The 23,014-nt window shown below is 36.6% G+C and overlaps 3 protein-coding genes across 6 annotated transcripts in view; 2 read left to right on the forward strand and 1 right to left on the reverse strand.

Moving 5' to 3' along the window:
- Window positions 1-47: 47 nt before the first annotated feature.
- On the forward strand, window positions 48-2,115 carry bora (aurora kinase A activator-like protein bora). The gene is made up of 2 exons (XM_017137229.3): window positions 48-424; window positions 488-2,115. The coding sequence occupies exons 1-2, from the start codon at window positions 150-152 to the stop codon at window positions 1,842-1,844; spliced, it is 1,632 nt and encodes a 543-aa protein (XP_016992718.2). The 5' UTR covers window positions 48-149; the 3' UTR covers window positions 1,845-2,115.
- Window positions 2,116-3,959: 1,844 nt separating this feature from the next.
- MYPT-75D (Myosin phosphatase targeting subunit 75D) overlaps window positions 3,960-23,014 on the forward strand; it is a 45,096-nt gene continuing 26,041 nt past the window's right edge. The window contains exons 1-2 of one of the 4 annotated variants that reach the window (XM_070215414.1): window positions 3,960-4,062; window positions 4,837-4,972. The gene's annotated coding sequence lies outside the window, so the exon portion shown is untranslated. Of the gene's footprint in view, window positions 4,148-4,836; window positions 4,973-20,625; window positions 21,659-23,014 lie in introns of those variants that run through there. The other 3 variants (XM_070215413.1, XM_044393855.2, XM_044393854.2) reach the window with 3 other exon arrangements.
- Window positions 7,379-7,910, reverse strand: LOC108054333 (uncharacterized). The gene is made up of 2 exons (XM_017137228.3): window positions 7,601-7,910; window positions 7,379-7,543 (listed from the first exon to the last, which is right to left on the reverse strand). Exons 1-2 carry the CDS (start codon window positions 7,907-7,909, stop codon window positions 7,379-7,381), a joined length of 474 nt encoding a protein of 157 aa, XP_016992717.3. The 5' UTR covers window position 7,910.

The raw sequence follows: 23,014 nt of genomic DNA on the forward strand, positions 1-23,014 counted from the left end.
TTGCCTAGCGGCGACACACACCTGGCATTCGAGGCGCGCTGCACCGTTAGCCAACACTGCTGCATTTGAAAATACTGATATCGAATCGCAGCAGGCGCTTGCCGCAATTAATTTAATTTAATTTTAGGCGAATTTGCGACTGGCTAACGATGCACAACGACGAGGTGCGAACGCCGCAAGCCCTCAAGAATCGGTACTTTACGAATCTCAGCGGGCTGAAGGGCCGGGCGCGCAGAAATAGCCAGTCAAACAGCAACAATGCGACGGCGTTGGCGACGCCAACGAATGGCGGCAAGGAAAACGGAAAATGCAGTCCCCAGATGTCGGGAAATGTGTGCACCCCGCCCCCGAAGAGGCTGCACAAGGTGCGGAATCCCTTCGAGGGAGCGATGGCCGATCGCCTGCACCTGCCGCTGATTGCGAGGTGAGTTTTGCTGAGTTTTTCCTGGTGAAATAATCCCCTTACCTTACGATTTTCCCCCTGCAGTCCTTCGCTTTTCCGCTCGCGAACTCCTCAGCTTTCGTCCACCCAGTTCGAGTGGAACATTGACGAGGTCTCGCAACTCAAGCCCGCCGATGTGGAGCCCCACGAGACGCAGTTCCACGACTCCCCGGATCCCGAGCAGGAATCCAAGGCCCAGCTGGCCATCAGTGCCTTCTTCAAGGAGTCGCACATTGTGCCGAGTCCCGTGGACTGTCCGCTGCGCAAACAGCGCATCATACTCAACCGCAGCGAGGATAACACCCCGATATCGAATAAGTCGCGCAGGAGGCGGGACTGCGAGGTGCAAACGGAGCTAACACTGCCACCAGTATTGCCGAAAGCCCTGGAGGATGCCCTGCGTCCGTACTTCCAGCCACATCTAGCCGGCCGCCTCTCGGGCAGGAGCAAATCGAGCGGCGGCCACGACATCTTTAATAGTTCCATGCGCAGGAAACTCTTTGACCTGCACAATGTCATTGTCCTGGGCGAACAGGATCCCGCCGAGCAGTCGTCGCCCATGGTGGGCTCCAGTCCGCAGGGCAAGCAAACCATGTTTGCCGGCAGACTCTCAGATTCCGCGTCCGGCGAGGGAAGCTTCGGCTGCCTGTCGCCCATTAGAAACCTCTGCGGTTTGCCGCCCGGAACCCCAGACGATGGCAATTGCTCGGGCAAGCGGAAGCTACTGATGCAGGAACTGCAGGAACTGCCATCGCCCATAGCTCCCTCGGAGCATCTGAGTCGCAAATTGGTGTACTCCAAGGTGGAGGTCAGCGTCACGGAGCAGCAGGACACTTTGTCCGAGCGCACAGCCTTGAAATTCACCCCCGACCGGAGTTCCTCGCCCATGGGCGCACTGGAGCACTCGGATTGCAGCATCAATCAAAGGGTTAGACGTTTGCGTGTGAACAGCACGCGACAGGTGATTTTAGAGGCCGGGGATCAGCCGCTGTTCGAGGAAACCGAAGAGGAGGAGGAAGAGGAGGTGGAATCCGCGGACGACGAGGAGGAGGAGGAGGAGGCCGAGGCCATGCAACTGTCCACGCTGAGCTTCAACTGCAGCTCCTCCAATTCGGATACTCCTCGCGGACATAAGCGACATCGTTCCGCCCAACGCAAGAATCTCTCGCAGTCTTTCAGTGCCAATTTGGAGGAGGAAGATGACCAGGAACGGGCTCCAGCTGCCAACCAGCTGGCCGAGCCACCAGTAGTTGTAGTGCCTCCGCAGGGAAACAGGATTCCGCTCTATCGCACGGACAGCGGCTTCAACGAGACCTCCAGCACTTCGACCTTCGCCTGCTCCCAGGATCTGCCCTTGGATGTGTCCATGGCCTGCTGCTCCACACCATCCACCCGATCTTGACCCGAGCTGCCATTCGTAGGCCCTAGTTTCGTAGGCTATTTAATGCAATAACTCCTTTTCCCAGGCTACAGAGAGGAAGACTCGATTTTTAACCGCAATGTAAACCCACCGTTTATATATTTTGTATTCGTATCTTGTATGTTCTTAGTGAAAATTTGCCAAATAGTTGAGTAAGCTGCGTGTTTCTGTCATTCATTAACTTAATTCATTCTCATTGTTTTGTTTAGGGAACATAATAAAAATCTTTCGATGCCATATTTAGTTTAATAAATGGATACTTATTCCTATAAACTTTACAAAATGTTTTAAATGAAATCATGTATCCGGTAAATAGTAGGTGTCCAAATCATTTGATTTCTTCAAAATTTGTCTTTTATAAAAATTGATTTAAGAAAACTTATAATTTTTATACCTGTTACCATTCATTAAAAAGTTATGAGCAAAAATTTCAACAGCCCACACTTGGCCAGCCGATCAGATTTTTGGCCAAAAATACGTTTTTCTTTTTTAAGAAAATGACCAAATTGAGTTTGGATTCCGTTTTATAATACATTAAACTAATTTATGCCAAAGTTTCAAAGAATTCGGGCAAGTAGGTTTCTTTTACCATATTTTCAAAGTGGAAAATTCATCAAATATTGATGGAAATGAAAAAAAATCTTGAAGTTAAAGACGCGGATGTAGCTGTTCGACTCTTCACAAAACTTGTAGATGTGATTACTTTCAACCAATAAAAAATATAATATAGGTCGTATGTCTTACTTGTTTCCTAAAACAAATGTATTTGTTGATTCTTACGGCTTTTTTTTAGCAAATGAGTACTTTGCTTTTCAAGTGCCTTTGAGTGCCATCCACAAATTAGTTTATTTCTTCAAAAAAAAATTCGTTGATCAATTTACTAAAAGCGTAGCCCACCGACTTGATGCGGTTTTGCCTTAGTTTTCGGTAATTTAAGTTTTAATTGAAGGCTTAACTCAAAGTCAAGCTATTTTGAAGAGCTTAGCTAAGAGAGCCCAAAAGTATGCCGTACTTTTTTTCTTCAGGTTTTAGTGAACATTTTGCGCGAAAAAATTTGATTTTAGTGTGACTAACATCTAAAATCTACTTTTTACGTACACTAATCGATTATGGTATTTTCGAAATCTATATCTATCTATTTAAATAGGACTATGCAAATATAAATGTAGCATACTTTTGTGATGACTTCAGAATATGTCAAATTAACATTAAACAATTTAAAAAACAATTTTTTTTAAAACCATTTTTTTTAATAATTTGATTATATAAAACTTAAGAAATAACAAGAAAAAAAAATAGAAAATTTTTTTAAATCGATTGTTTGATAAACGTTGATGTGGGAGTCTCCGAAAGTTGCAGTTTTTAACGGTTCACAAATCTTAAACGACATAATATTTTTTAGTGATGTTAATTTTTTTTAGTTTGTTTTATCTCATGCTTTATTGTTTTCGAAAATGGAAGAAGTGCGTCTTCTAGTTATTTTTTTAAAAATAAAAAACCGAAAAGTACGTAAAATTTTCCGACTTTGGTCTGGATTATCTATATCATATAAAATTTCAAGAAATTTTACTTTTAGTTCGTTGGAAAGTTCAATCTTTTAAGAAAAAAACGCAAAAAACTGCATCCTTCTAACTGTCCTAGGAAAGAAATTACAGATTTTTGGCCAAAAAATTAACTTTCTGGCCCAGTGTGCAGCCGCTAGATGGCTCCAGTAGCTTTGATGACTTCATATCTCGAGAACTTGTTTTATTATTTAAATAATCATTTCCTGTAACTATAATTATTTGTAGAACTTTACGAAACCTTCAAGAAGAACAATATAATATTTTTATACAAAAATGGTAATTTAAATTTAAGGTAAGTAATGAATTTTCTGAAAATTGCAATTTTATGGACAAGCTTATAAACAGTTGACCAAAATTAATTAATACGAAAATTTAACAGTTTAGGGAATACCCCAAATATAATTTTGACTCGAACCGTGGGTGTTCTGTTTTAGCATTGTCTCGAACCGATCTTGCCAAACAGATTCTGTTGTGTTCGGGTTGGCGCCACCGCAGCCCAAACCGGCGTTATTATCGATTGTACCATCGAATATTGTGCATTTCTAGTGCGCACGCGAGAAGAACGGTCATTCCGAAGACGGTCGGGATATCAACAATATCGAAGATATCAACAAAAAAGTAATTGTTTGTTTTGGGTAAAAAATCGAGTTCTTGATATTGAAAATATTTAAGTAAATTTTGTTGCGGTAAACACGTGAGAGGACGGGCTCTTCGATTTGTGTACGTTTTCGAAATCGTGCACACCTGAAACTAGTTAAACAAAGTAATTAATTTAAGCGAAATTATTTGTACGATTGGCGGAGATTTCTGCACTAATTTTCACCTGGTTGCGCCGGAGTGTGTGTGTGCGTGCGTTCTGTTATAAATAGCGAAAGAGAAGCGGAAAAAGCGGATCGCTTTTTGGGCCATAAAAACGCCGAAAGAAAGTGCGGAGCGAGATAAATAAAAATATTTGTTTGTGGGCCAACAAAATAAATTAGAACAACTCGTAAATAAGTCGGGCGCCAGAAGGCCAATGGGAAAAACAAATACAAAAAATATAAATAAAATAAAATAAAAATCGCAAACACAACCGAGCGGAAGTGTGCAAATTGATGGAAAATTAAAAAAGGAAAAAAATAGCAAAACAAAAAAGAATTCCTGTTACAAGAAACCAGTTCCTAACTCCCCCCACCCACTTATCTTTTTTTTCTGGCTGCATCCGTTTTGAGCGAAAGTTTTTTGCGCCCGCCTGCTGGCCACTCCACTGTGCGAAATGTGTGCAAACAAGTTGGCCAGCTGTTTGCCCAGAAGAGGATGATGAAGTGGCCAAGATGGGGAAATGGGGAAAAATCTAGCCAATTAATTGTGCCGTGAAAGTGTGCGCCAAGTCAATGTCTATAATGAATACAATTTTTTACAATTTGCAGTCGTGCCTTTTGCGCGTTCCGATTCGATTTGATTGAAAGCAACTTGGCGAAAAAAGTATAAAACTAACAAAAACGGAAAACGCCTTGCAATTGGACTTGAATGGCTGACGGCCTTTTTTTAGCGCCCGGATCCGAGGTAAGCCTGTTTAATTTTCACGCGGATTTCGCATTTAAGGCAGGCGACAAATTATTTCGGAATCGTATGCAAAAACACGTTTGCCATTAAATTTTATGAAGACCATGTAGTTGCAGTGGTCGTAGAAACTATAGATATTACTTTAAATGCAACTATAAGGGATTCTATAAATAATGTTTATCTTCTGTAGACAGAGTCAAGGAAAAAATTAACCTAAATTAAATCACCTTATTTTTATATTTGGTTAAAAAACTGCATTTATTTACTTACAGAAATCTTAGATCTTAAATAAAGAAATTCAGATTATTCCGTTCTCGAAACTGAGTGCAATATTATTGCAAAATCCGCATAATACCTGTGTACATAAGAATTTTTTCTGCACTAGTTAGAACGGAATAGGGCAATCAAGAGTGTAAACAACAGTTAAATGTTGTTAAACTCGAATCCAGCCGACTGCTTTCGTCACATGTTTTACACTCGTAGTCCCCGTAACTCCACTCTTTTTCGCCCTTCCGCCGACGAGTTCTTCGTCGTCTTATCTCAACCCTTGTTGTTTTTGTATTCTTTTTTTCTGTTGTTGTGCGGCCGGTTCTGCGGCTTTTGTATAACTTCCGCTATTGTTATTATTTTTTAGCTGTTCGTAGGAAGAAGTGTAATTAAACAGAGGCGGCGAGAGGGGCACAGCACAAATAACCCTGCAGCAAATGCAGCAGCCGTCTCACGGGAGTTGCCACCTCGAAAACCGGTTACAAATCATTAAACTAAAATTCTAAAGCATACTGTATGTGTGCCTCGGCATCTGGCTCGCCATCTCCCTTGCACCCTGCTCCATCTCGCTCCCACCTTCATGGCTCAGTGCACGGCGGCACATGCAAGTGCAACTTGTTGCAGCAACTGCCGTGTGTTGCATGTGGCTGCCGTCATGTTGCTGCTGCGAATGCACTTTCATTAAACGGACGATACAGGCCGTCGGCCAATTTGTGAATAGAAGGAAAGTGTGTGGAACTGGTCTATCGAAAATCCAAGAGCTAGATCAATAAGTAAACTAGTTGTGAATCATAATAGAAATGCACTAATTGAAAAGTTTCACTAGAACAGGTCTATCGTAAACCGATATGTGTATTAACAAATTTTATATAAAGACTGTACAGAGTTTTGGTTTTCAGATGAAATGTATAAATATATTTTTACTACATATTATTTAAAAAAAAATTTAAAAAAAATCGTTGATGTTTTAAATTAAATTCCTTTCATAACTTTTAAGATAGATAGATCTTTTATATTTGTTTTTAGTTATAATTTTTTGTAAATGTAATTATTTTAAGTCGTAAAATATTTAGTTGTCCTAAAAAAAATTGCAAACATATTTAAAAATTTTTAGATTTATCTATTGGTCAAAAAATAATAATAATAAATAATATTTAAATTATTTGCAATATTTTTGTGAAATTAACTCTAAATCAAAACCATGAATCATAATGACGAATTAATTTATTTATATAATAACTTATTTTAAACCCCGGTTTATCAATGCAAATGAATCATTGGAATCATTGAATCACTGACTTAAGTCGTATACTCGATTGCAGAGCATCTCGACTTCTATACCAGCATTTGGCTAACCTTTCCCGTTTTTCCTGTTTCGGTTGCAAAAAAAAAACTAATTCAATTTGTCTAATATTCAAAATCGAAAGAGGGAAAAACTCGTTTATCGGCATCCTTGTGACACACTGACATCTTTTGCTAATCTCGGGCCCTCCCCCCTTTCTCCTCCCCCTCGCACTTTGCTTAATTAATTCCGCTCTGGGTTTTGTGTGCCGCCACCTATCAAAGTCCCTCGGTTCCCAATTCCCCCTCGTCACCCATTGTGGGCCCAGTCATTTGCATTGATTTGCAAATTTTTTTTATTGGCCGCTTCGATTCGAGCCTGACGTAATTTGTTAAACTTTGTTATTTACCTGCTGACATCGATAGCTAACTAATCAGCGCTGGCTCTTGCTGACTTTAATTTATTGCTCGAGGGGCAGCGTTCGAAAGCTTAAATCGTCAAGGACTGCGTCTCACACTAACATTCTCAATTTTTGGATAAGACTTTTCTGGCTGAGATCGTATACATTTCTCAGAAAGACTTTATAACTCTAAAGAATCCTAAAATTACAGTTTTATCAGAATTTGATTAATTAATATACCCCTTGGTCGGATAATATTTAGTTTTCCTATTTTTAAAATGGAATGTTAACTTACTATGTTTAATTTAAGATTCTTGAATCATTAAAACACAATTATAGTTAAAAATTTTATTCTATTTTCAAGTTTTTTATTCTTTCACTGTATGAGACGGAAGTGAAACTCGATATTGGCATTTAGAGAACCCCAATGGATTTTCGAGGATATTTTTAGATTCTTTTAATTTCTTCTAAGCAGATCCTCCTCATAAATAAAACTGACGTTTGTATCAAATTGTCGCTTCTTATCGAAATACCACTGAAGTGTCAACAAGTACTCTCCAGATGGGAAGGGCAGAATTAACAGTTCCGGTTTCAGATAAAAATCTTTCACGATTTGTGGACCCTATAGGGCAGGTAATAATATTTGTATTTATAATTATTTCTATATCATTTAACTTACCAGATACGGACAAGTGTGGTTAATGTTGGAAAACTCTTTGAAAATATTGTAAACGATGCTGATGAATGGATCGTAGTGCTTTCGCATATACCTGCAGGCGTCTATTTTGGACTCCATTAACCAAGGCTTGAAGCCGCTGGCCCTCTTAAAGATCTTGGCATGGACTTGAATATCATGGGCCGGGTGAAGAATAGTTCCATTTACATTGAGCAGAACCCTTTCACGATTAATTGCCTTAAGACGACAATTGTGGAAAACGAACCACGACTGATTGTAACTTTTACATTCGAAATTTTTAAACCTGAACATAACTGCATCCTGAAAAATTGCATACAATTTAAAGGCTCGTGTCAATCGGAATTTCTTAAGATCACTCACATTCAAAACAAAATTAAAAATTAAAACTGCTCCAAAGAGAGAAATTAAGTTGGCCCACATTGCTCTGCTGCAATACTGTTTTATTTGAAAAGTGTACGCACTGCCGTAGTCTAAAAATCAGATAAATTTCCGCCTGAAAGATCCACTAATCTACTCTGTAATATCACTTTTGTCATAATTATGTAATTATTTATCCATTTTAATAGCAGTATTTGTAATTGTTTTGATAGTTTCAAAAATAAACAAGTGTATAATATATTATATTAGACGCACAATAAAAATAGGTATTTATCTTTGAGCTAATTATTAATTTTTTCTTTCTGTGTATTTGGTTTGAAATTTGATGCCTTAAATTGAAATTTGACATTGAGGAAGTCCCGACCTCAGCTCCCTTCCTATTTTGTTTGCTCACATCTGTTTAATTAGTGAGCAAGGCAGCAGCTGTTGAGCTGAGACAGAAATCCAAAATCCCAAAAACCGAAAACACGCCAGACTTTTCAACAGGCCCTTGAGTTTGTCTGGGTTTACTTATGTATTAAACCGATATTTTATTTTTTTCCCCTGCAACTTGTTAATTGCGCACTTTGCATTCTATTGCAAGTTCATCATGCTTAACGGTATCGTTTCCAAGTACAGGGATAAAGACGAAACTGACTCAAAAGTCAGTTAACTAATTCAATTAGTGCCACGTGAATTACCCGTCCGAAAAGTCAGGGAAAAGGGGCCAAGAGAGGGGAGAGGTAAAAGGAAAGGGAATAAACTGGACAGAGACGAGACAAAACTTTTGTTATCCCATTGTGTCTGCTGTCGAGATGATTACTTGAGGGAAGCAGAGAGAACCCGAGTAGAGCCGGGAAAAAAGGGGCGAAAAGGGAACTCAGAGGTGGACAGTTCTCGGAACACTCCGCCGAACAATTTGATTAGATAAGGTTCTGAATATAGTATAGCCTTTTGTTGGGAACGACATGAGTACCTACATTTGATAATGCCACGAGGAACGTGGTTTAGAAATTCTTCCACCAAATAAGAAATGTGAAAATACTTAGGGAGGTGTTATGAAGTTTAAAACTGAGTAATTTTCTAGGCGTTTACTGTACATTTATTGTTAAACTAAATAGTATATATTATGTTATCATATAAAAAAAAAAGAAAAATAATGTTATCTGCTTTTTAAGTTCAATCTTACCTAAATTTCTTAAACTTCAATAAATATTTTATATGAAATGTAATCAAACACTAGTAATAAAATTCTTCAATTACAATTTACAAAATGGTATATCTTACAATTAAATAAAAATAAATTCCTGACTTATGTTATGCTTTGAAAAAAGAAATTTAATTCTTAAAATTTAAATGTATGTTTCTATCCCATTTTTGGCTAGCAAGGGGATTTAAAAAGTACATAAAAAGTCTCAGATTTACGGTTCCGCAGAAAGTGAAATAACTCAGTCCCAAGTTTGACTTGTAAAACTTTGTTTAAGTTTAACTTGAAATTGATTCCAAGCGTATCTGGGGCCTGGGCCCTCAAATTATTGTTATCGAATTCGAGAATCTCCGCTGACCTCGTTTCCACCGGCCGCCCCATCTGTGGCCCCTAATTCAACCAGCTAGAATTTCGATGCGAATTAGCCAGGCATCGGCCGAAATAGACTTGTTTTGGCCTGGTTTTTCCGCCTGGTCCGGCTTATTATTATAATATGAGAGAAAAAACTTTTGTAGCAGTTTCATTTGGCATTGTTTGCCGGTCTCTTCTGGGTTCTTTTATTATCCCAGAGTTTTGGAAGACCGAAAATTGCACAACCAACAAGAACAACACTGACACAACTTTTCTAGTGGGTGTGGTGTCAACGTTGTTTTGGTTTTGCTAGTGCCAAAGTCCCACGCCCACCGCCACGCCCCCCGCCCCCGCGCCGCCCTTAAACATAGCAAACAATTGTGCTTTTGTTTACTAATTTGCGGCTGTCTCAGTGCTGGTTTTTGTTGTTTTGTTGCGACTACCAGAAGTTTTTGGCTTTGACTTTATCGCCGGCTTTGTTTACTTTCTTTGGCTCGGTTTAGTTTTTGGCTATTTGCTGCCTGTCTGCCGAGTTGAAAGTTCATTTGCCGTTTTAATTGCCAGCTAATAGCTCGAAAGTTACTCGTATTTTCATTTTATTACCCTTTTTGTTTTGCTTAGGGTTTTTCGCCTCTCATTTTGTTTATTTCTGTGGGTGAATGGCAAAAGTTATGCGGGCCAGCAGAGGGAGATAAAAAAAATACGGAAAGAGAGAGTGAGATCAAAGTGAAGTTTCTGACTTTTGGGGTTAGCTAAATTTGAATTATTTTGACATTTGTTGGTCTCCTGTCTATTTAATACTTTCCCTGACAGTTTTTTCTATTTTTTGAGCAGAGGATTTAATTGTTTTGATTAAAGGAGAGATAATTGGGTATAAAAATATGTGTACATAAGGAAATGTATTTTAGATATAATTTAAAACAAAAACATTTATTTAAAATTAAGAAGCAGAAGCTATTTGATCATAAAAATCATTAGTTTTGAAATTTTTTGTTATAATTATTGGTGGAATTAGAATTTAAAATACAACATAACAAAAAACTTTAAAATGTTCAAGTTTAGGTGCTTAATTGCAGCCAGAAAATGATTTATCCATTGGCGATAGATAGATAAATAAGTTTTAAAATGATTATTTTCGCCATTAATTAAAATGATTTATATTGACAAATTTATAAAGCGAATTACCATAATATTTCCCCCTGAAGTAAAATAATCTATGCCACTTCGATTCACCAATCCGACCTCTGACCCTTACCTGTTGCTTTCGCCCCCCGGGGATTTAATTTCACCTCTTATCTGCCTGAGCTCTCTCCTCGTTGGCCATTTTATCGGCCAAGTCCGGCAATTAGCCTGTTGGCAGTTGGCCTCCTAGTACTCCAGAGCAATTTCCTTGTTTTGAGGAAACTTTTCCATTTCTTTTCATAATTTTTCCTTCGACCAAGTTTTGCCGAGCGCTCTAAATTGCCTCCCTCTCTTCCTCCGTAATATCCATTAATCAAACTTCTGGTCTTTGTTCCATCTCTTCTATTTTTCTGTTTCTCTATCATTTTTGTTGCCTCTTTTTCTTGTTTTCCTGGGGGCTTATTTTTGTTGTTATTTATTATTGTTGCGGGCATAAAGTTTTTTCTTTAAAGACGAATTCTGCCCTTGGGGTCTCAGCCAGTTGATGACCCCGCACGCGATTTTACCTCTCTATCGCTAACCGCAATTCCTTTTCTGTCTCGTGAATATTTCACGCCTTTTCTAATTGCCAACCAACCGACTTTTGTTATATTTTTATTTGGCTCTTTTTTTTCAGCTGATTTGCGATAGAGAAACAGAAACTGTCAACGCAGTCGCAAGATAAAAAAAATTGAATAGAATTTTTTGCCATTGTTGTTGTGATTATTTAACTGTTTTTTCATTGCTGTTGTGGCATGCTAAAACAAAGGCTTGTCATTCAACTTCGGTCATATGTTCTAGATATGATTAGAGCCACCTAAAAAAAGAGCTCACAAAAAGCAAATTGAAAATTCTTTTAGCTGGAACTCGAAACACAATCATATGCATATATATATTTATTTGGTCATGGGGTTTTTCTTGTCGCTTTGATATTGATATCTGAATGTCAAGCTATCAATACCATTTTTTATTGGTCAATTAATAAAGTTATGGGAAATAGCATTCCATATAAGGAAATAGAAACGTGCTATCGCTCGTAATATTATCAAGGTAATGTATTTAAAGTTTGGCTGCTTTCGTTACAAAATCATATTAATATAAAATGGCAATATACTGAAGGCAAATCAAATTAAATTTATAAATAACCTTTTTTCCTAACGTAATAATAAAGTAAGAAATAGATACACCTCAAAGTCCAGAATGTATTTATAGTTCGTTTAATTCTCTATAATTTACTAAATCGACGACATCTCTAGAGTACCCACCTAAATATAGACAAGCAATTCGATGTCAGCCGAAATAAAAATATTATAAAAATTTATTATCCATGGGCGACAGATAGATAGACAGAAAATGCAATATCTAGAAGCGCACACGATCCGATTTGGGTGTACATTAGTCTAAATATAGGCGACTGTCATAACAGTATCCCCCGAAAGACACTCCCCTTGCCTTTCAACCTTATAAAGCGGTTCTGTTCCAGTGACAAGCCAACAAAAACAATAACAATACCGGCAACAACAATTCAAATTCAACTTGTTTTTGATTAGATCATTCGAGGCGAAATGTCAGTCAATAATGGGTGGAATGAAGGGGAAAGTGCGGGGATGGTTATACTTGGAGCCCACCCCTCCTCGCCACCCTTCAGTTTAACCTGCTGCTGGCGTGCGATAATTAACTGAAATAGACCCGTGACTGTCAGTCAGCCACAAGACATTCTACATAGATATACATAAATCTACGTACAGTGGGGTTTGAAGCTATAAGAGATGATTTTATGAGTTTTAAATCATGCTGTATTCCTTTGAAAAGTTCAAAAGGTTATAGACTTGCTCATAAAAAATATATTCTTAGCACTTGGTAGAACAGTGACTTAGCTTGGGTACCTTTCACTACTACACACAAAACTTCTACTATTAAAAATAGTAAGTAATAGAATTTTTTAGAATAAAACTACTATTCTGTTCTTGTGAGAGTAAATTGATAGATTAGATTTACCAATCCATTTTTTGTGTGTAGATTATTTAATACTTGTAGAACTGATCTTAACCATTATTATAATTATTTTCATTATTTTAAACATTTTTTTAGATTTCCACTTAATTGTTATCTTTTTAGAAAAAAAAAGTTTTACGAAAATAATAGAAAATATATTAAGGAAATGTCCTCCGGCAAAGAATTTTCGAGACACTGCAACGCACTGTATTTGTGCAGATATGTGGATATATATTTTTATTTCCGTTAGTGTGTGGGTGTCGTTAAGCACTTGAGTTGCAATCACATTTCACGACGAGACTGCAAAAGTGGGCTAGTTAAAAATGTCAAGAAGAAGTACCGCGCTGAAACCCATAAAAGCAAAAAAGCCAGAAAAAAGAGAAAGATTGAGTCAAGAAGAGAGAGGTCGGAAAAGGAAGCCGGGCCAAGAGACAGGCATTGAAACTTTTTGGCCCATACTGAACAAAATAAAGGCAATCGTTACTTCCTATTTTCTAATGAAAATAATGTTTTCCCCCTAAAAAAAATATTGCAGATTTTTCTATTAACTGATTTTATACCTAATATTTAAATACTGCGCGTAAAAAGCAACTTATTATAAGTAATGGAATTATTTTTTCTGTGTAAAATGAGAGAGGAACCCATTCTGCTTTTTTTGTGTAATAACTGTGGCAAAAGTTTTACCCCCTTTCGCCTTCTTACCTGGCTACTCGACCAGGTGCTTAAGACCATTCACTGAGTTTTTTAATAACTCACGACTTTGGCCATGGCTTTGACAAGCTGTTAATGGCATTAAACGAGAGAGAACGAGAGAACTAGAAATCTCGGCTGCAAAGGAAGCAAATTCTTTGCGAAGCTGGGGAAAAAATTGTTGGTCATTTAACAAAAAGCAATTTCGCTCAACTCAACTTGCTTTGAGAATTATTTTCTTATTTTTCTACATTTTTTCTAGCCGTAATTGGTCTCAATTTCAGATCGAAACGCATTTCAAAGAAACGTCTTTGGTATGTTCGTTGAAATTCATTTTCCCTCTCTGTGTGAATTCACGTCAAATATTTCTGTGGTTTTTTTTTGGTTTGTCGGTGTGATAGAGATAGAAACTGCTGTCCTAGGCCGCATTTTTGCCTTACTTTTGGGACAGGAGAAACAGTTTATGAGATACCACTAATTGGCCATAAAATTGTATAAATTTCATGTGCCGGTTTTTCCCACTTTCGTGGCCAATTAGTCACCTAAAATGTGGTGCGGTCACTTTTTGTGATACCTTATAAAATCCATTTACGAAGCATATGATATGTTTTGTAACTAGTGTGGTGAAACTGAAACTTGCATATCACCTATACATTTTTAATATATTTGAAATTCTAACGAAACTAAAGGCAAGTATATATAGTAATATTATTAAAATTTCCGAAAGCACTTGGGGGGTTTATTCCTTCTTCTTAAGAAACTATTGTCAAATATGATATGAACAGGGTATTTATTTAGTCATTACCCCCCAATCGAAATACTGATTATTGTTTTCTTGTCTGTGAGTTCTTTTGATAAGCTTTAAGCTGATATAAAACGCTGACCATGCTGATAATTCAATTTCCCCCGAATGTAATTGCTCGCAATAAATCATAAATGCTTGTGTGGAATACACAAAGGTAAAAAGTATTTATTTATACAGACAATACATCAATTGAATTTTATTAAAATCGCAATGGGAAATCGGTAACGGAATGCATACAAATATGTCATCAATGTGAAATAAAATTTAAGTCAATAATTGGGATGGCAAATTGAATAAGTCCAAAGGGCTAAGGAAAGCATGAACTTTCATAGCTTTTTTTCAACATTCCCAGAAAATCTCTCCGAGAAACTCAATCAAATATTTATGTGCCATTAACAATTTGCTGAGCGACACTTGACAGGACAATAAAAACAAAAAGCCACAAAAAATGGTCTGAAATATTAATGCCATTAAAAATGTAATTTCAATAAAGGAGGCGAGAAAAATTCATTTAAAACAAAATTTGTGTTCCGCCACAGAAAAACCAAACGCAAACCAAAACAAATAAAAACGGCGGGTGAAAAAACCATGCCAATATTGTAAAGCTACTGGAAAACTTTTTGTTCTATTTTCCATCGGGGTTTATTTACTTTGTTTGCCATTTTAATGAACCCGCTGGCCGCTAAATAAACCCGACTCCCAGATAGTCACAGAATTTTAGATTAATTAGTGGTCAAGGGGGGACAGTATCCCTTCGGGGGGGCATATGCAATTAAAAACATTGAACCGAATTTAAGGGGCTTCTATTGGACCGGCTAAGCCAGCCAAGCCAACATTTAACCCAGTTAACTACTCTACCTTGACGCACCTGCAACTTGAAAAACAAAAACAAAAAAATAAAAAACAGCAGCTAGACTACAACTAAAACTAAAGCCATTTCCCTTACAGAAACGCGTGCCGGCAAAACAATTTTCCAACTATCTCCCCATCTACATCTCCCATCTACACACAAACACAAAACTTTGGCGAATTCTGTAAAATGGAAATACCCATCAGCGAATTCATCTCTTTCCGGCCAGTGCTGCAATATTTGCGCATTTCCTGTCGTACAAATATTTCCCATGTAACAGCTTCCCCGGAGTTTTTCCTAGGTGGAATCCACTTCTCTCTAACAGGAACAGTAACAGTAATAGTAATAGTAACCACGTCAACAACAACAGGGCGCAACACTGTTGCCAGCTAACTTTCTGGCCAAAAACAAACAAAAAGTCGAATTTGAGGACTCCGAAAACTGACGAATATTGGATACCCTTACCTTAACACACTAAATATTAAATCTTAAGTGGGATAAATAAATGGGAGGTAAAATTTTCGTGTATTTAAAATATTTGTTATATTTAAAACAAATTTAAGATTCATATTAGATTTCCTATCGCTTGAAATTATTTAATGAATAAAAAACTTCATACAAATCGAGTTTTAATTTAGTTAGAAGCTATTTTTAAAACACTTCGTATAAGATTGTTAAATGTAATTCGTTATAAATATTATTATTAAATTTTCGGGTAAATCAATCCAAAGAATATCATAATGCTACGCGCTAATTGAAAACATATTTTATATAATTCAAATTTAATATTTATTACTAAGTAACTCGGGAGACTGTTTTGGTTTATTGTTTAACTGTAGTGCCCTATTCCCCCAAGGGTAATTTGGTTAAAAAGTTTTCTGCAGCTGCATTCCCTGGAAAAAGATAAAGAGTCAGAGACAAAGGCTGACAGAGGACGAGGTGGCTTGGAGGCGGTCTACACCGCTAAACAAAAGCAAACAATGTAATGCCAGCAGCAGCGACCACGCACAACGAAAACAACAAAGTTGAGGCAGACCACGGGCGTCAGGAAAACGAATAGGGGTTAAGGTTGGGGCTGAGGGGGAAAAGCTGCGTTAGGAGTCACAAACACCGTTATATTACTGCGGAAAATAAGAACCACAGAGAATTCTTTTGCTACAATTTTAAATATCTAAATTTTTGTCAATTTACAGATGACCTAAAAAAATCGTTTTGCTTTTTAATACAAGTTTTTATAGTAAAAGTTTTAAGTATTTCCTATGACAGATTTTTTTAAGGTATTCATGAAGATTTGATTTACCTAGTCTTACCAGCATTATAAAAGCCTAAAAAAATAATCTAGAATATAATTTATGTATTAAATATTTATATCGCAATATTTATTCTCTGTGTGGAAGAGAAAGAAGGCGAAGACGGATATTGCCACAGCTAAAAAAAAGGAGAACAACATTTGTGGAAGAATAGAGAGCAAAGTGGAAACAAAGCGACATGTTGCGCCTGAAAGGTTCTTTAGATGGGGGAATCCCCTACACCCATCCCCTCACAAACACAGACGCACAAGCTTGACCTTCACTGGGAGCACGTGGTGTCGGAATGGTTACCAATCCTGTGATGCCGGGATGTCCTGGTTTTCGAGGGGAGGTGATGGCTGGATGCGGTTGTCTGAACTGGAATCCGGAGTAAACTGAAATATATATGTAGATACAGGTCTTGTTTGTTTCGGAATTTCCAATCCAACAGAATTCGTTGGGTGTTAGTTCGTGTTTGGTTAAAGTTAGTTAGGAGGCTGCTTTAAATAGGATTTACTTGGAAGTTGGATACGATATGGTTTGACACCAACTAAATAAATCAAAGGAACTTCAACTTTTGTTGTAGTTTAATTTCTAGAAAATAAATAAACAAAGGGTAGAACATTCCTGCATTTTTTTATTGTTTTTTTATTAATTATTTTTTATTTAATCCTTTTAATTTTTATGGAATTTATTATTTTTAGAAATTCAAACCTTGAAGAGTTCATTAGCTTTGAAATTCAAATGTAAATAGCTAAAAAGATATAGTTTGATAAGATAGCTGTCTGGAGTAAGTAAACTCTTGTTTTATATGTGTGACTACCTCTAATTGAATGAGCAAATACGCATTGTGGGAAGTTCGCTCAGATAAAGATTGTGTGGTTTGAAATCATATTTTACCCGAATTAAGCTCTTTTTACAGTCTCCGAATTAGTTACGTATTAATTTTAAAAGTTGTGACGTTTTAAAGTTTGGTGACTAATCCTTAGCAGCTGTTTACTTTTATATAAAGCTGTACAAACAAAATAGAACTGTGATAAGATTAGCAGGCCAAACCAATTCTTATTTGGGCCACTTAGGCACATCCCATTTGTGTGAATCAGGAGGCACAAAATGCTTTACTCCCATCAGACCCATTAACATTCAACGTCATCCATTTATTGCTATTTATATTACGCAATTTACCCCGCTTATCGACAATCAAATAATTAGAAAAAGGTGAAGCAGGTGAAACAGGGCGAAACCTCGCAATGCCAATACAAATTATGGAACTTGCCCTTTTGAGGTCTTTAAGGCTTCCTAATAACAATATCAATGAAAGAGAGAAAGGAAGAGGTATACAAAAAGAAAAGGTGAAACAAGATTAAAAGAGTTGGGTACACAGAAAACAAATTGAGGCATTTATTACCCTTAAAGACGAAATAGATCTGAATTTATGTTTACATTAATATCAAAAATATTTTGTTCTCCTACAATTTATTATTATAAATTACGGATTAATCTTCGTAGCTTAACAAAAATTATTATACTCACCAAAAAATATTTTTTGCAACAGAAATATTCGCGGATTTTTTTTAAATTCGTTAGAGGTATTTTATGTATTTAAAAGGTATTCTACATGTGTTTTCTTCTCTTAAAATTAATTTAAAATAAATTTTTTTCGTGTGTAGAAAAAGAACAGCTACAAGTTTGTTTAACAAAGTGGTTTTCAACACCCCATAAAAAACATTTGCGAAAAGCAACAGAAAAATACGAAGGAGAGGAAGAAACTGCGAAGCAAAGGCAACAGTAACAAAAGAGCAAAAATATAAACACAAAAAAGTACAAACCCAGGCAAATTTCCCGTTGTTTCCGCACGTAAAAGTAAAAGGCAAATAAATAACCGTTGAGAGAAATGTAAACAATGCAGGCCAAAGATGCACAGCAGATGAACAAGAAGAAATAGCAGCAGATGAAAGGAGGAAAATGCCAAAAGCACAAATAGCAACTGAAGCCGGTTCAAGTTGAATTTTCCTCGCAAGGTTTTTCTTTTTTTTTTTATGCTCGTGCTATGCAAAAATTTGCACTAAGGAAGGACAGACCAAGCGGCAGACAGTTGGAAAATAAAGTGGAAAAGAGGGGAAAAATAACTACATTCAGTCCTAATGAACGAGCTAACCAGAAGAGAAGGAGCCAACCGAGCATAATGGAGATGGGATAAACAAAATGGAAGGAGAATTGCTTAATTTATGGGGTCTAGTCAAGTGGCAAATCCTTGAAATTTTTCACACTAGCAACAGAAGGAAAATCCATGATTGTTTCTAAGATATTGTGAAAAAATATTAGATAAAGAATTATATTCTTTTTGTTAATTTTTGTTTCAACATTGGTTACTCATTCCTTATTCACTATTACTTATTGCTAGTAGTTAAAGATTTTAAATAATTTTAAGGCACAGTAAGTATAAATATAAAAAAACATATTAAATTACGTATACGCCGTGTAGCTTCTTCCTGTTTAGCTTAAAAAAAATATGAAACATTTAAAACGATTAAAGACTCTTACAAAATAAAATTCAAAATTCAAATAAAATATAAAATATTCCGTAATTTTTTTAATCAATTCTTTTGTGCGTTAGCGTGGAAATTTGTAAGCCAATTTGAAAAGACCAAAAAAGTGGAACAAATTCAGTGATACAAAAAACAGGGGAAACGGTAAACAAGTGAAATGGAGCAAATCTTTAAGCAAATGTCGAGTGGGCGGCAATTGATAAACTGCGCCAGATAGAGCAGCAATAAAAGAGGTCGGGGAAGGCGGGGGAAAAGGGGTGGAAAGCACACAGTAGCGCATTTTCCCCCGAACCGATTTCCCTGCCATTTTCCCACCGGGACAGACATTGCCAATAGCGCAACGTTTCGGAAACAATTTGAAGGCCATAAAACTTGATGTGGCGTCTGTCATAAAGGAGGCGACACCGAGCACAGATTCTGCCCTTCCTCCCCCTTTCCGACCTACGGTTTTCCATAAGTAAGGTGAAAACTGCGACGGCACTCAAGATGCGGCAGATGCGGAAAGTATACGAAATACGGAAAAGTCAGATACGAATACGGCAAAGGCAAGGCAGCAAACTCCGGCGGAGGACAAGGCGGCAAACGTCGACAAAACAAACAAATAAACACCAAGCAGCTGTTTTTGGCGCCGTCAGAGAGAAAACGAATGAGAGCGTGCCAAGAGAGAAAGAAAGTCAGAGAGAGGGAGAGAAATTGAGAGCGTACGAAAACAAGAATTGTTTGCTTTATTACAGCTCTCTGCCGGTTACAGTATTCACTCGAAAAATTCTTCAAATACTGTAACAATCAGTGAAAAATTATAAATTATTTTTCATAGGATATAAATTACACATGATATAGTAAATTTACTTTATTATGACCAAAAATACATAATTGCAGACGCCACCTGCAGGTATGTCAATATTCCGACCACCATTGTAAGCACCACCCACTCTAGACCGCCTTCTTTCTCTCCCGCTCTGCCTGGCTCTCTCCCACTCTTTCACTCTCTCTCTTGCTCTTCCCGTGCAATCGCTCACCGCCCACTTATCATACGGCACTCACTCATTCATGGCCAGACTGTAGGACCATCCCTCCCCCCGCATCTCTCACCAAAAGTCAGCTGCGCCTATTGGCAAAACCAATATTTACAATCGAGGCCAAAATAATAGTCAAACAGAATGTCATGAATTGAATTGAGAAATGAGTATTTTTCACACACAAATTTAAATTTGGGCTATGAAGACTAAGTATTGAAAAATATGGGGTATCACACTGTTAAAGGATTTGCAAGCCAGTAGAGATCCATAAATCTTAGCCTTAATAATAAAGAAAAATATTTTTTTTAAATACAAAATTCATTGATTTTGCAATTTAAATTGATTAATTTTTAAAAATGCTTAAAAAATTAATTTCGGTTATTATGATACAAATTTATAAAACAAAAAAAATACTCTAAAGAAATGGTATACAATTTACTGATCCTCAAAGGATTTTAAAATGCATGACTATTAAAGAAAGGATATGGTATTCCAATAAAAAGATTTTAAAATACTTGTATATTAAAAAAAGGAAAATATTATCCTAATGCTGCACTACATTATTATTATTCATTATTTCGACCCCGACTGTGCAGGCAAACATACGGACAGACACAACACCAACGAACGAATGGGAGAACGAAGGCAGCGACGCCGACTGAAAAACGACGCTGCGGCATTTTGGCGCTTGGCATGTTGGCCATGTTTTTGAAACGTTTCAAACGGCTTCTGCTCCTCAGTCGTCGTTCTGCCGCTGCGAAGCCAGCAACAAAGTTCCGCAGCTTACCCGCAACCAGTTGAGTTGAGTGCCGTGGCCGCAGCCGTAAATACGAGTACGTACGGATACGAGAATACGTCGCCTGCAGTACGGGCCTCAAGCCGTTTATTACGTATACGCACCGCGTGCCGCCGATTGGCGAATTTTATTATTTTCCACGAGTGTCACAAGGCACAAGGCAAATATGAGGCCGAAATGTAAATGAAAATGAGCGGGCGAGGCGAAAGGCAAAAACAAAGATAACAACGGGGCAAACAACAACAATAGTTGGGCGAAATCAATGACGATAAGGCGGCAAAACAGTTGGGCAAAAAAGAATATGGCCAACAAAATTGTTAAGTAAAGTAAACAAAAAATATAAAAAGAACTGTGAAGAAAAGAAAAGTAATACCAAAAAAATACCACTAAAAATATAACAGAATAAAAATAATTAGTTAAACCATTCTATTATCTTATATAACAACGGAAATAAAATCCATACCCAAACAAAATAAATGAAAAAATAACAAAAGTAAATAGAAATAAAAAAGAAAACGCAAAATCGAGTCCGGAAAGAGCAGCAACAACAATAGAAAAGGAAACCAACAAATCAAACCCAAAGTAAAATGAAAATGTAATTTTTTGCCTTTTCAATATTTCTTTGCCCTTTCAAGAGATATGAATATAGTAAAAGACCTTAGATAGACAGATAAATTGTATGCATGATTGTCAAGAGGCGGGCACATATTTCTCAATTTCGATTTCGATTAAGTGTGACTGCCAGACGAGCAAATACAAACAAACCAACAAATCAAGCACAGTACTTAGAGTTCCCCTACATTCCGTTCCGATTCACACTCCTTCATTCCGGCGCGTTTGATTCTACGGAAAATGCAACACAAATATTAGCAATGCCATAAACAAACCCAAACGTATTAATTGCAATCTTGTGATAGTGAAAATATGGAAACGAAAAGCCAAGCAAAACGAGAATAACAAACAAACCAGAGGTAAATGATAAACGCAAACTATTTAGTTCGATAACAACAGGAAACTAATATTCACAAGAATAGTCTACGAGTTAGCCAAGATTACGTAAAATTTGTTCGACTAAAGCCAGTAAAATTAATTGACACAGAGGATTATTAATACTTATAGTTTAAACTTTAATTAACACGTTAAATAAAAATTATAACCTTTGAACTATCATAAAAAAGAGTAAATATTTTCAAAGCCGTATGTAATAATTATGTTTGCCAAAGGTTTTGTTTTGAAAAAGTATAAAATTGTAGAAATATAAACTTTTAAATTCATAACATGTTTAGGCAAAAATAAAGAATTTCATAAACTCAAAAATTGTAGGATTTATTCAGTCAACCGTTTCTCTCAAAATAACAAAAGATGTCCAGCAACGATAAATTTTAAAATAACATGAAACCCAATTAAAATTCTGACCGAGTTCCATTTAGCATTTTAAATTTCACATTTTTCACATGCTTTACATTTTTCTTATTTGTCAACAAATAATTCTGAGAATAATTTACTTTTCCCCTTTTCGGTTGCCATTTTCTAGCCAATTATTGGTCTATATGTTGACCAACTGACGATGGCTGTCGATGACAGCTTTAAGCTTTTGGTCGAAAAACATGAATTTTGGTTTTATGCTGAACAAATAAAGGTGCCAGGAAAATGCATAGAAAATGAAAAATAAATGAGCTTATAACTGTTCAAAATAATTAATTGAATTGTTAGTGGTTTCAGCTTTCTAATTTATAAAGACAAACTGCTTAAATATGTCCTTATTATGTTTCTGTTTTTATAAGTTTCTTCTAATGAATTTAAATGTAATCTGGAAACTTATTAAATTTAAGTGACCATCTAAAGCACCCTAGTTAACTTTATTAATTAGAAAATCTCTGTTATTGCTGCCAGAAAATTCGAAGCGTAGCCAAGGTCAATTTCTACCGCTTTTCACTTAAAACTTTTAATTAAAATATTTATTTATTGCCCAAACCAGAAATTCCTTCTCAGTTTCGAAGCTTTACCACAACGAAAACAAAACTTTAAATACTTTAATTTCATGGGGGAAAACTTTCGGAATGAATGCCAAACCATACAGAAATCGAGTGCCAATAACAACTTGTCCTTAGACACCAAATTGGCCTCCATGAAAGTTTAGTTGCCAAAAATGTAGGAGGAAACAGATGGAAAACGGTCGAGCGTTAAGTAAAGAAAATAAAAATACCCTCTGAAATTAGATAAACATTAAAAAATAAACTTTTAGCATGGAATTTTAACTTAATTGAAAATTTTGTATCATATCACTTGCATAGAACCACTTAAAAACATTTTTTTTTAATCTTAAG

This window comes from Drosophila takahashii, chromosome 3L, assembly GCF_030179915.1.
Source record: "Drosophila takahashii strain IR98-3 E-12201 chromosome 3L, DtakHiC1v2, whole genome shotgun sequence".
Classification (NCBI taxonomy): Eukaryota; Metazoa; Arthropoda; class Insecta; order Diptera; family Drosophilidae; genus Drosophila; species Drosophila takahashii.